This window comes from Falco naumanni, chromosome 2 (assembly GCF_017639655.2).
Source record: "Falco naumanni isolate bFalNau1 chromosome 2, bFalNau1.pat, whole genome shotgun sequence".
NCBI lineage: Eukaryota > Metazoa > Chordata > Aves > Falconiformes > Falconidae > Falco > Falco naumanni.
Window position 1 is genome coordinate 89,998,508 of NC_054055.1, and position 14,747 is coordinate 90,013,254.

At 38.7% G+C, this 14,747-nt stretch overlaps 1 protein-coding gene across 1 annotated transcript in view; it reads right to left on the minus strand.

The window, feature by feature from the left end:
* PDK3 (pyruvate dehydrogenase kinase 3) overlaps positions 1-14,747 on the minus strand; it is a 55,087-nt gene that overhangs the window by 14,402 nt on the left and 25,938 nt on the right. The window contains exons 3-5 of the mRNA XM_040582493.1: positions 11,078-11,149; positions 3,219-3,403; positions 1,024-1,113 (exon numbers count right to left, since the gene is read on the minus strand). Coding sequence (XP_040438427.1) covers positions 1,024-1,113; positions 3,219-3,403; positions 11,078-11,149 — 347 coding nt within the window. The remainder of the gene's footprint in view (positions 1-1,023; positions 1,114-3,218; positions 3,404-11,077; positions 11,150-14,747) is intronic.

Here is a 14,747-nt window from a genome sequence, read left to right on the forward strand (position 1 = left end):
TCAAAGGCAGCAACTACGAATTTGATGATCAAGATAGATCAAACGTTGGTATTAAAGGGAATATCTAAATAAACAACACAACTGTGATATATACAATGCATAGTCAAAGTGGAGGAAGATCAACCAAAAGAAAACTGCTGAAAAAGGGCCACCTTAAGAGCTAGAAGCCAAGACTGCTTTGTAACAGTAAAAAGCACCTACAATACAAAGCAAGCTATCACACAGGTCAGAGTCTGGCACCAGGAAGGTCTCCCTCTTACTTCACCAAAGGGTGAGAGAAAGCAAAGGGGAGAAGAAACACATCCTTCCCCTCTTGCAGCTGCACAACATCAGTAAAGGACAGAGCGTAGAACTGACTCCTACAGCAAGGCCTGTATTTGTAAAGAGACACACACAGAGCGTGAACCTTCAACGTACAAGTTCTTGCAGCAGCACTGTCTCAAGCCTACTTACTAACGTTCTGAAAGCGTATGAAAACTCACAACACTAAGCACACAGGATTTATTAAGCAAACAGGATTTCTAACAGCTGTGGCAGATCATGATCAGATATGCATAGCAATGGGGAGTTTCACTGGAATATCAGTATTCTTGAGGACACGTTACTGCAAGGGCTAATTAAACAAATTGAAAAATTTTACTTACTCTCAATTTTCTTTAGTACCAGCATCAGATAAAAAAAAAAGTACATGAGAAATCGTTTCTATGTATTTTAGGGCAGAAGAAAACTAAAGTTTAACTGAACACTTAGACACTTAATACTTAAAAGGACAGATTAAAGTTATTAAAAATTTCAGTTGTTTTCTTAGTTCTGTTAATATAACAGAAGTTTCTCTATTCTCATTAACACATAAGAAAGCCTCCACAAACCCATGACTTCACTGTAAGCAACTGCAGAACTACTTTTTTTATTTTATTAAATGAATTTAAATCTCCTTCAGTCTCTTGTATCTCAGTAACATATTTAGATATATTCTAAGTTGTGGGTTTTTTTTAATCAACAGAAGAATTAACTTCATCTTACCTTTAACCACCTCTGCCACATTACAGTTAGGATCAATACTTCCAATATGTTTGGGATGAGCAGGATTAATATCTCCACCAAAAAGAAGTGCTGAAAGGAAAAAGAAATGGCAGTAAATTGTGTATTACACTTGAGGCATCCCAGAAAGTTTAAATATGATGGTATCTGAAACCTACTGGATAGTGCATCACTTTGTAAAAAGATTCTCCAGGAAATTGTCAGAATCCTTGTTTAGGAAGACTACTTGCCTCCTTCCTCCTCTTCCCCCCCTTCCCCGCCCCCCCCCCCCCTTTTTTTTTTTTTTAGCTAGGACTATTAAAACAAATACTGGTGTGGGAGGGTTAAGGTGAAAACCTGCATTTCAAAGTGGACTATTAAAAATTAGATAAAACTAAACTGTAAAATGCTTCACTCATACCATTATGTCAGAACAGAAGCACTCACAACAATGAAAACGTTACAGTAAAAAGGACTGAGGAACTCTAAGACAGCATTAAAAGCCTTTTGCACTCACCTAACCTGCAATTTCACAGCTGGCACACAGGTCTCAACTCACTTTACTTTCTCCCTGACTCTCAGCAGCATACTCCCTGCTCTCTCCTTTGCACAAGGGTCTGCCACTCACCAGATCCTTCACAGAGAGTTTAGCTCTCAAAGAAGTAGAAAGGTTTTACACATTTTTGCAGAAGTGATTTTCTGCTGCTTTAGCAGGTTAGTCAGCTCTGATGTGAAACTGATGCAGTATGAGGTGAGCAAAAGTGAGGACCTGAAAGCTTTTCTATTCCAGTCATGGTGAACTAATACACTGGCACACTGCACCTTGTAGAACTGCGCTGTAAGAAACAGTCTGACGATAATGTATGAAACAAGAATGCAAACGACAAAACTCCTTTTCTTCATTCTGCTTTCCAATTGCCTTTTTCATCAGTGTTTCAAGATTAATATTCGCCATCATGGACAGATCACTAACATTGCTTAACACAGAGAACTTGTACAACATTAACTAAACTTTAAGCATCTACAGGCATTTTTAAATAATCAAATTGTCCACAGGAAAAGCCATTTCAGTTCAATGAGAAGTTTAAGATTTTAGAACTAGTGCAAGTTATGCTAGCACTTGGCCCACAACTTCTATTAGGACAATGTTTTTACTTATTGCTAGAACTCTTCTATGACAGCCTTTTAACTTAACTTGGTTTTACATCTGTCATTTGTCTGCCCAGGTACAAGTAAAGAATAAACTGCACATTTATCTCCTTTTGTATGCTTTGCCACATTAAGAGTTTTGTGTCCACACAGCAAAGCATTTCTTAGTCACATTAAAAGGTTACTGGAAAGACACACAACTCGTAGTAAAACACCTTACAGTACAGTACTCTAGCATCCGCGTTCTCTGTAGTGTACTACAATTTTTAAGAGCTCATAAAAGCAGAATACTGGGCAGAGAATGAAGCTCTAGAGCTAAAAGGCACAGAATACACTAGATCACAGGACTGCCCTTAATTTTATACAGATAATTTTCTGCATGGTTGCACATACTGGTTAATAGGAACTGCAAGTAACTCCTTTCACTCTGTAATACGAATAAAAAAGTAAGGTTATTAGTAACAACAAATTAAACAGATCTTAATGATAAAGGATGACTAGCATTCATTCATAAGCAGGGAATAAGTAGCAGAGGGAGACAAGAGATAATTGAAAGCTTAATTTAGAAATACTCAACCTCTTTAGAAAGCACGAAAGTCTAGATAGCTTGCTGAAAAAAACAATAAAAATATGTAGTGCATAACCTATTCAGAATTTATCGTGTCCCTGCATTTCATTATGAAATAAATGTCAGCTCTACAAACTATCTTGCGAGATTTGTGAGCAGAAAGATACAGCTACTCTACTACCATCTAAAAATACTTCATGTATCACTACACAAGCTGTCTCTGCCAACAAAATTAAGAAGTGACAGCCATGCTGACAAAGCCTGACAATTCTAAAAGAAAGCATACTGGTGTTTCGGATTCATTTCTGATAGCTGCAAAGTACCAAATTAACCCATTGCCAGTATATCTTTTACCATAATTAGCACAAAATATTAAGAATTAGCCATGAGTATGGGAAAAACCCCACAAAACAAAGCCATGGGTTCAGGTTTACAAGCAGTAACTAATGAGTTCTCAAAGATTAAAAAAGCAGTTACTTACTGTGTTGGTTAATAAGCATACGGAAAGAGATGCGGTTGGTGTAGAATCTATCTAGAAAATACTGGATGTTACTGCTAACAAATGGATCGAAGCCATATTTTTCCTTGTATTCGATCACCCCTTGCGCCATGGTTGGAACCACATCATTGTGTCTGTTCCTGACTTTAATTAAAACATCTAAAAAGCTGGAGGAAACAAAATTAGAAACATATTGTTAAAAGTGTAACTAAACTCAGTCTCTCACTTCTGTTTTCAACTGCCCATAGCATAACCATTTTATCTGTTTACTATCCCTCCCAGTCAACAAAGAATTATCAGAGGGAGAAGATAAAATATAGCAGTCCCTAAACAAACATATTTAAAGATAAATATTTGGTCAATCTCTCATTTATGAGATCTGTGAAATATTCAGGGCCTTCAATTAAGTTATCCCTCCCCAAAACATTCCTTTTAGAACAAAAAAAAATGTCTTTTACTGCAATCATATGCATGATGGTAACTCTCATTCTCTGCAGCCAACAGTAGCTGGGAGACTGAAAAGGAAACTGAGGAAAACCAACCTGACCGCCCTTGATAATTTCCCGAGAAGTTTTACACTTCATGCTTTCTTCCCAACACGTCAAGCCGTGCAGTGTAACTTTTGAGTATTTCCTTTACTTGGCATCTATTCCGGTGAGTTTGACTATCAGGATGTGTTAATTACTAGGCGACTCCTGCTCAGTTTGCTCTCACACCGCTGGATGGCAGAGCGCGTACAACACTGCTCAGCCGGGATCCTCCCCGTGGCAGCTCGGCAGCCTTTAGGGTATCGCTGCCATTACTTTTAACAAGCATCTGTTAACAAGCACTTGCTTTGAACCAGCTTGGAGGATTTTCGTTTCGCCTGCCAAGGCAGCTCAAGAACCTATGATCTTCAAAGTGCTCTCCCCCCCACCCCCCCATGCAAACTCATACATATTTGAGATATTATTAATAGCTTTCTAAAGCCTAGACATGAAAAATCAGTACTACTCAACTCTGCTACATACTCTAACATTAAATTAATATTAGCACCTCAGTGATTACATAATCTTGATTAAAAAAGCACATAGTGAAATGCAGCTTTTCAAAAACAGCACAGCTGGGAGACTTGTTCATCTATGCCTGTATCTACAGTTCTACAGGTCCTTTTCAAAAAAAGATCAACAGCAACGCATTCTCAGATTCATAACAAATACTGAAAATAAATGTATTAATTATTTTTATCAAAAGTAGAATATACCAGCTAAGGAAGGAATCAGAATAGTTTGGTTGGAAGGGACCTTTAAAGGTCATCTAGTGAATCCTGCTGCAATAGCCAAGGGAAAAAATGTTAAGAACACCAAAAGTAAAAAACACTACCAATTAGTCAACCCATTTGAAGCAGACCCTTCCTTCCTTTTCATAATTACTTAGCCAAGACAATAATTTGGAAGTACACCATACCATTCTTAAGTGATATACTTAAAATCGCTTCTCCCATTCTACACTGCCAATTGAGAACTGCCAAAGGAACGTAGGATTAATTTTTAATAGTTTTTTCATCATCCTCAGTCTAACCAGTTTTTGCCTGTGTGTTAACATTGTTAGAATAGTTCAATAGCCTTTCAACACTATTTTGTTGCATAGAAAAGGAGAAGTTTTAACTGCTTAATTCCCCAATCTAAATACTATAACAGTACAGAATGACTGTTCTCTTACTGGTCTTGCTGACTGGACATCTTAAAATATACTTTAAAAGTTTGTAGACTTTTTATGTTTATGAAGTCTTGATTCTGGGTCATCTGTAACCACCGAGATATGTTAGTTTTTGAGACTAGACCAGTGCCTGGCTGTACTCATGTTGCTTCTTTGGCTCAGAGCAGGAAGGCAGTAGCTAAAAACAGAGCCGAGAAGCAACACTTACATCTGAAAAACAACTGACAACGCTCTCCACTAACTGCTTTTTGCTGACAGCTTCACCATTTGTTTTTGAACACCTTCGCTACCCACAATATATACAATATGGTGCCTACGTGCTCCACAAGGGCAAACTGTTCACCAGCATCCCACTACTTAAGTGCTTCAATGCACAGAGCGTACTTAAGGGCAAACAAAGAACTAGAAGGTTTATCTGCTACAGACCAGCAAATCATAGCTGAAGCTGCACGCAAATACACATAAAGGCATTCTTCATTGTTCCAGAGACACAACAAGCCTCCCTTTCCATCTTCAAAGATAAAACTGAGTTCACTCAGGTGTTTCCATCAAGCAGATGCTTCTAAAGGACCAAACACATGAAGTACATAGGCACATTTCAAATCAGCAGGGCAGAAATCAAAACACCTTTCCTTGATCTTATTACTCATTCCTTACCACCACCACCACCCCCACACACACCCCTGAAAGACACAAAGCTTTTACTGTTCTCAGACTGTGGGAGACCATACCAAGGAATTTTTTTAATGCCCATGGGATTAGCTGGATTGGGAGGGGAATACTCCAGAATAGCTCTGAAAATTTCATTTATCAATGACTGTTTTTTCAAAATTCAGCATATCATCTTCAAAACCACAATGAACAAATAATGCAGTTGGTTTGACAGATGAGAATTATTAACATGAAGCTATTTTAGTCAAGTGAGCTTCAGTGGCTTCTGTATAAGAAAAAATATTTAAGGCATTACCATTGCTACTAAATAAATTAAGTCTACAGGCTTCTGCAAAGACAACTAATGAATGTCACAACACAAGGTATAATTTAACTCCCTAATAATTGTATATATTATTCGAGTTTGATCTATCATCACAGTGCAAGAAAAGAAGTCGTAAGAAAGCCAATATAAAGACAAAGGGAATTTTTGCTATGACTTATTGATAGTATTATCTGAAAGAAGACAGACAAGAAAGTGTCAAGTAGACTGAAGAAAAAAATCCTTTTAAATGCAACAGACATTCAGTGTGTTTTTTTGATTGGCTGCTCTTTTTAAAAGCAGCACTAGCAGGTAGCTGAGAGTCACCAGACAAGACAGATACCAGTTCGCACTCTGAAAGATTTCTCTACTAGAAAGTGTAGCTACTTTTGAAGTGCAAAGTAACTGAAGCAGCATTTCACATTACTTGAAACTAACTAAAGGGCACCTTCTTAATCAAATCTACTCCAATATTTATTTATTTTAAATTGCTAACAGAATCATTATTTTAATCTTAGTGCTGCAGAAAAAGTTTCTTGTTTACTAAGTTTCTTGTGTGTGTTATCTCTAGACACACTGGCAGCCTACTACTTGTTGCTCAGTTCCAGGACACTCCCACACACACCCTCCCACAAGAGGGCCATGAAGAAAAAAAATCAGCAAAGAAACTCACAGGTACAGGGGGGTGGCATAATTCTTCTTTGAAAGTACATGTGAGCAGCATGTTTTATAAACCCATCAATTTTTGAAAAACAACTTCTGCCTCTGTGTTTATCCAGATGCATATTGACATCACGGGAAATTTCCAACACTTCTGCCAGCTTACACCCTGTACTAAGTATGGACACCTTATCTTAACGCTCTGCAATCACACTGTTTGACAGAACTGTAGAAAGACTTCCACCTGACCACTCTGAAGCTTGAAGGGAGAGATTTGTGTTATCAAAAATGCAAAAGTAACCTGATCTTTTGCCATATGCACATACTACTGACAGTATCAGTAACATGGCACTGTTGTACTATGTTCTCATAAGGTCTGCTGGCCAACAGGATGTAATAAAAAAAAACCTGAAAAGCCTCTGAACCACTTCACCACAGAAACGTTGAGACCAAAAAGAAATCCCTTTAAAGGGATTTTGTCCCACATTCATAAAAAGGTAATACGAACATACATCTGTCCTCAAATTCATACACTAAGAGCAGAGAGTAAGTCGGGCCACTGAAAAACACCAGCTGTAGTTTAGTCTCTGCACTGAACTCCTAACCACTCACCCTCCCTGTTCTGTTGGCACTGCTGCCTGTTACCATACGCCATGTGGTGTAACAGTTTGGGGATCACAGGGCTGAAAGTGTCCTACTTTTCTACTAGATCAATTTCCCACTTCACTTCACTGCATGGCTTCATGAACAGTTGTGCCAGTACATGGATAACATCTATAATCCTGTAAGACTGATACATTAAATGGTTTCCTCGGAAAGCAAGCCCGAATTCCAAGAATACCAGAGCAGTTTCCCCAGACAAGCAAAGATATAACACAAATAGTCAGGGGACAGCTTTATGTTCAACTGATAAAGTTGTTCCATCATTTTGGACAACAAATTGAAGAACTACTGCCAACAATGATATAGCACATCTGCGGATAACAAACCTCTTTAAAAAACCATTTTGGCTCCCCTTCTCTCTTGTGCTACTGTTACCTTGATTAGCCATAACAGAAACTGAAGTCTTTCTCAGCTGACAAAAAGACCACCAAAGCACTCAATTTTGCAAAACCAACTGCTCTCTAAGTCTTCATGTTTTTTGAGTGCTTGAGGTGGCCATCCCATTGAGGTGGCCATCCCATTCAGCTCCAAACAAAAGTTGCTGGGTTGGTACTGGGACAGAAGTATGTCCATCCAGGCAAGTCTCACATTTTGTGATACTAATGAAGCTAAAGGAAGAAGAGATGGGAGACATCATGAAACAGTTAAGTCATCTGATACCATACAGGGCATTAACAAGGATGGGCACTACAGACAACCAAAAGACACAAGACTGAGTCTTTTGTAATATGAAGTATATAATCTGTAATACTAGTATGCAATATGCACTCTTCTACTGTGTGCTCAATGTGGGAACGAGACAGCTGAGCAGAAGAGCTGAAGCAAGTTCCATGCGCCTCTTCACATGCTACTGTATGCAAGATACTCAAAGAGATACACTACAGATGCTGGCAGGACAAGAAATGCTCTAGTTGAAAGGACCAGGCATACCTTAAAGAGTGAACTTCCAATGTCCTCTATACAAACCGATCTGGTTGAAGCAAAGTACTATTCTTATTCATGCATCCCTAATGACACTACCCACACAGTCCCAGACAATGGCTCAAATTCTGTATTAAACGATACATGCAATTACAAAAGAATAGAAGTGTTATGTAAACATAAATGAACTCAAACATGGGGGTTTTCCCACTGAAAAGTAGTTCATTAACTACTACAGTTCACAGTATTTCTCCTCTGACTGTAACGCATGAAGGTAGGATAGGGCTAGACAGCAGCAACATGGAATACTGGTACAGGAGTTGAGAAATTTGTTAGATTTATCTGTGGGTTATTACAAGATAAATATGAACATAGCTAAGAGTATTTTTGAAAGACACAGCTTGCAAAGAATATTAAGAAAATAGCTAATTACAGCTCAATACCCAGCTAAATGCCATAGCCTTCAGAAAGTTAGTAATAGATGACATGCAAAGAGCAGGAAAGCAAGTCTGACTTTCTAATATTAGATAGCCCATCCAATACTGTCAAGAATAATAAATTTGTTCTTTAATCGGGTAACATCTCTTTAGTCTCTTCTCACAGGCCAACTCAGTAAAAAAGATGACTCTTACTATCAAAGTCCCTAGCTGGACTTCACCCCAGTAGGTAGCAAAAATTCTCAAAATCCTTATTACTGTATTATGTGTAATTAAGTACATATAATCGCAAGATTTCAAAGATTTTAACAGTTATACTGAATGAGTAAATATTTGGTTCATCATCAAGTATCTGGTGTAGCATACTAATATAAAGCATCTCAGTATTTCCAGTTGCAATGAAACAGTATCAAGAACATGTGTTTATCCATATGGCAGAATCAGGTAATGAATCTGATAATTACAAACAGACTCTAAAAACAGGTCTCCAAGAAAACCATTCATCAACCTTTTAAAAAACGTTCATATTATGATCCACCTTGAACCTCTGAAGTCCATAAAAAAGCTGAAATTCAGTTACCTAAGCACAGAATATCCAAGATGGTACAGAAGCTACATAACCACCTTGCCTCCACCTGCAGATCCAGTTACACTTGCCAGGCTCACTTAGATGTATAGGATGGTTTATGCCATCTCAAAAGGCAACAGACACCTAAGTTTCAGTAACTTTATCCCACCCAAAATGTTCTTCTAAGTCAAGCAGTAGGAAAACTCACTGCTGAACCGGTCACAAACACAAATCCTTGTCCCATCAGCAAACAGGCTGTAAATTCAGAATCACAAAATGTAACAGCTAGAGGTAGTCAAAAAGTTCATCTACTTTATCCACTGCAGAATAAACATGCCTAAAGCATCACTAAAAGCCATCTATTCTTCAAAGCTTTTATGATGGGAAGCTGTAAAGCCTTCTGAAATGGTCTTTTTCAGTCTGTTCTCACTAATATTAGAATTTAATTTTTGCCCTGCGTACAATCTCAACTTTAGTAACAATCAAGTCATTTTTTATTCTTTCACTTCTTCACTTAAAGCAACCAATCATCCTTTATTACAGGGAACTTTTTTTTTGCACACTGACTTCCAGTGTCTCCCACTAGAACCTTCTTGCCAGTCTAAACAAATGCCTTCAACATTATTCAGAGGTGAAACTATCCAAGTCTTTAATTCTTGTTGCTTTCACATCAGTGCCGCCCACATGTGTTTTAATTTCTTAATAGGTAGTACCCAGAACTGAAGACAGTATTCCAGCTTAGGACTCATACTGAGAAAATACTCTCCCCTTGTTCAACAGCAGTACAATTCACTCAGTCTGTAATCCTTACGGCTTCCTTCAACAGTTCTGCCACACAGAGAATTTGGTACTCACGCACTTGAGTTTCTCCTGTATGTGTTGCTTGATACTTAAAAACCAAGTATCTCAGATAACACGCCCATAACCAAAAGAGTGTAACATCTAAAATGCATTACCTAATAAACCCCTTACATTAACTGGTGTGTTAGGTTAAGTATCTGAAACTAACTGCAGACAAAACACCATGTTTGCACAGCAGAGGCCACATCTTGCACAAGTAAGAGTATTTGTTGGGCTGCAAGATGTTTTATGGAACACTTCCTACAAAGGTCTCCTTGATCAGACAAGATTTGCAGAGCTTAAAAAGAAATTAAAGTTTAAAAGACAAGCTACCCTAAGAAAACTAACAAATGGAACAAAAAACCTGCAAGAAGTAATCTCCTGAAACAAAGCTGACTGCTATACAGTACAGGGTAACCACAACCCTCAGAGTGGGGGTGGGGAACAGTTTGGTTGGGTTTTTTGTTTTTAAGTCTGATGCATAGATTGCACCTGTTGTTCTCTCATGGGGGGGAAGGGGTACTACTTTATGCATACAAATTTCAAGGAAACATTCTAATGACAATATGATTTTGTGGATGATGAAAATCGGGTAAGTTTTCCTTTCTTCTCAAAACCTAAGTAATATTCAATTAGGTAGATGAACACCAATAACTGAAGTCCATTAAAAAAGCTTTTAGATAAAAAAATGACTGACACATTGAATGTTTTTAAACTGAAAAAATTCAAAGAATGCATTAATATACATTACATACTAGAGTACTAAGCTCAATGTATATACTAAAATGACATTTTAGCCATAAGTATTTGATAAGCAAGTATATTCTCACATGCATGTTGTCTTAATACAGCCTTGGAAGAAGCATTTCATGACATTTCATAAACTATCAGACTATATATGTGCAAAAATATGTTGTTAAGATGCACTCCGATTCCTATATTTTGCTCCAGATTACAGCTCTGGCCTTCGATGAACAAATTCTACCTTAAAAATAAGGTCACTGTTACCCTATAGTACAAACACACTTCTCTGAGACAGATTATTTTCAAATGAACTGTCAGAAGAAAACAAATTACTCACTCATCGAGAACATGAGGATCCTCAGGACTTTTATTTTCATATTCTAAAAGCTCAAGGAAACTCTGCATGTACCTGAAATAAGCAGAAATGATGGAGTTAAAATACTTAAACCTAAATTACTTTTGAGGATTTTTTTAAGATTAAGACTACAACCTTGTTTTAAACAACAGAAGCATAGTACACAGATCTCTGCAAAGACTAAAATCAAGTGAGACACTGCAACGAAGGGAAAGAAAGCAACTACAATGTATGACATTGAGTTAAAAAGTATTACTTACAACCTTGCAGTCCACAATTCAGGAAAACTGCTAAATAAATCAAGCTGAAGTTAACAGGAACAAACCCCCTCCTCCTGTAGGTCTGTAATTTCAGGTAACTTAGTTCATTCCTAGATCTTGATTTCCTGGTCATCCACTTTGTACTGATGTCAGTTTGCTCCCACGTTTGTCAGAGAGCAATCCAACCTTCCTTCCAAAATAAAGCTCCAGGGAACACTGCCCAAGAGCCATGATAACAAGGCTGCACCAAGCTGGTCCTACCACAGTACTCCAGAAGAGTACTCCCCTTCACACACTCCCACATCTCCTCGCACTGTACCTCAGGCCACATGACAACCTTCGGTTCCATAAACACACCACTCTTGCACAACACAGCTCTCTCTAGTTCAGACGTTTGGTATACATGAGAGAGTAACTCGGGCTTAGAGCCACAGAGGTACCACACAGGACACACAGAAGATGTAAGGCGAAGCAGCACTCGGCAAGAGCGCAGCCAGCCTGCTCTGTAGGAAACTAGCCCAACACCAGCACAAATGCCACCACCGCACGTCACTGGGCCTGAGGACCAAGTAGTATCCCCCACAGCAGGTACATTTAGCAGTATAGACATAGCTTTACAGATTACAGAATTGTAATTCTTGAAGTAAATCACACAAGGTCTCAATCACACACACATAAAAGGTAGGGTTTGAATGTCACCAAAAGGATCTGTCATTCTCCTCCCTTCTGGGCTCCCTTCAATCCTGGTTAAGCACTGCCATTTACACTATGATAAAATCAATGCTAATCAGATGTCTGTCAACAGCTACAACTCCCTGCAATGGTGAAAAAAAACCAACCAACCAACCTTTTTGGTACATGAAAGCAACTAATTGAAAGGTCTAACCAGCTAAAGCCAGCACAGGAGAGAAAAGATAACCAGAAAGCCTACCTAAGGAAAAAGCAAACCGAATACCCTGCCTCTCCCTCTGCAGTAGCAGCAATCCATTAGGTCAGCTCAACAGAACTGTCCACGCATAAGCTCAGTGCCTACGAGACTGAAGCTTGGGCAACTCCAGATTATAACAAAAACTCTTTTGGTAACAGTTCTGTGTTAAGATCAGCTTAAGCAGGCTATTAAACTTCACCCTACATCTTCCAACTACAGCAAAACTTCAGACAGCACTACTGTCTGCATGGCTCCCTCCAGAACCACATGCTGCTACTCCACCCCCCACTTCAATTGCAGCCATCACAGGTCACCGTGACATTTCTCCAGGGAGACTGATGTTTTCAACATGGTTAGCACAGTAACACTAGCTTCTGTCTCTCTGTATGTTTTTGCCCTCCTGCAGCCCTCAGGAATGACTACAGAAATCCCCCAAATGTTTGCCAGTTACAAGTTTGGGAAGTAGCTGATGTCTCCAGTACTACTCATTTTAAAACACATTCTTTTACACTGCTAAGAGATAGTAGTAGTTTAGAACAACCATCACACCATGCTTCCAAGAATTCAAGAAATTGCCTATGGTCACTTCAGGAACAGGCAGTAACTGAAGGAGCCACGGTTCACTATCCACTGAAGATGAGTTCCTGAAAAGTGCAACATCTAACAGATACTGAAGCAGTTCTAACCATGCAGGGACAGTACACACAACATGGAGGATAGCAAGGCAGACGAAGAATCATCAGGACCATCAGCTGGAGCAGGAAATAAGTTTCTAAAAGAGCAAATGAAAAGTAATCTCCTTTGAGGATGTGTCCTTGCACACGGTCCCCTTTTATTAATTCTCACTGGAAAAAGCTGCCTTATTCTCTGAACAGAATCATTTAAGCTGAAAAAGATCTCTTGAAATCATCTAGTCCAACCTCCTACCTGCTCAAGCTGGGTCTGCTAGAGCAGGCTGTCCAGGACCGTGTCCATTTGGGTTTTGAACATCTCTACAAATGGATATTCCACAGCCTCTCTGGGCAACCTTCTTGTGGTGTTTGATCACTCTCACTGTAAAGAAGTTTTTTCTTACATTCAGATAGAATTTCATGTGCTTTAATTTGTATTCATTGCCTTTTGTCCTGTCACTGAGCACTGCTAAAAAGTCTGGCTCCCTCACATTCATTCTCTCCCATCAGACATTTATACACACTGTTAATACCTGCTCCCTGCCAGCCAAGCCTTCTCTTCTTCAGATTGAGCAGTCCAGACAGCTTGCTGGATATCTCTATGGAGATATTCAGCACACTCAAACACTTCCCATATGAAAGACGCTTCAATAAACCTGTGTCATGAAACAAGTGACAGCTTCTCTCGTGGCAGTCAGAGGAAGTTAACAGGAAGCTGCTCACACCTATCTCTCATCATATAATATTATGAAAGTCCTCTTTCTGAAGATCCAGGACAACCACCACACTTGAGAAGCGACACAGCAGGTGCTTTTTACTACAGACCTCCTACCAAAAATCTCTTAACATTAGCAGTTCTGTGCTGATGCTGAGTATAAAACTGCAATGAGTATTTCTGGTACTGAAGGTACTCAATGCCTGATTTTTGTGCTGTGCAAATTTCATTGGTTGCCTACCATGACTGGTATGCTGTACTGAGATTTGTACTCTGTTAGTTTATTGGGACATTAATCCTAAGACTGCGACCCCTAGAATCAAACATCACAAACTCCTGTGTTGAAGGATCAGCACTTTACCACTCAAGTATCAGGCAGGGGCAAGCCAAGTGTTTCACTCATCTAATGCTGGAATAAATTGTGCAGAAAACTGTCTCAGTCAGAAAAAGACTAAAGCAGGTCTCAACCAGAAAAAAACTGCCAAACCTTCAGCACAACCAGCAGGTGGAACAACTTCTGAGGCCATTATGCTGCAGGTTTAATATAGCACCAATGAGGAAGAGAGATTTTCTGAAACAAAGGACAATTACACAAACTAAATGCTCTAAGGAAATTTACAAAAGTAATTTCTCTTGATTTGTGGTGATGAAGAAACTACAGAAACAGGTAATGCTTTTCTTTTAGTTACCAACAATATTTAGATGTCTCCTCCTGATTCTAAAATAAATTGACATCAGAAGCCAAGTTCATTAGCACAAACATTGTACCCAGCAAGTTAGAGGGACCAGCTCAGAGAAAAATTAATTTCAAATCTAAGTCACTGAAATGTCTTCCATCACTTTTTCTATTTTTTCCAATCCCTTTGACTAAATGAAGCTAGAAAAAAGTAACCTTATATCAAACAAATCTAACCCACTGTCCAATGCCTACTACCACTGTACATCACCCAACCTGGGATGTTGTAATACCCTGTATATTATCCCAAGTCTCTAAATAAAAACTCAGAGCCATAAATGCTGTTATGTCTTTTTCTTTTATCCAGTTGTGATTTCCAGGTTTTACACAAAATTCATTCCC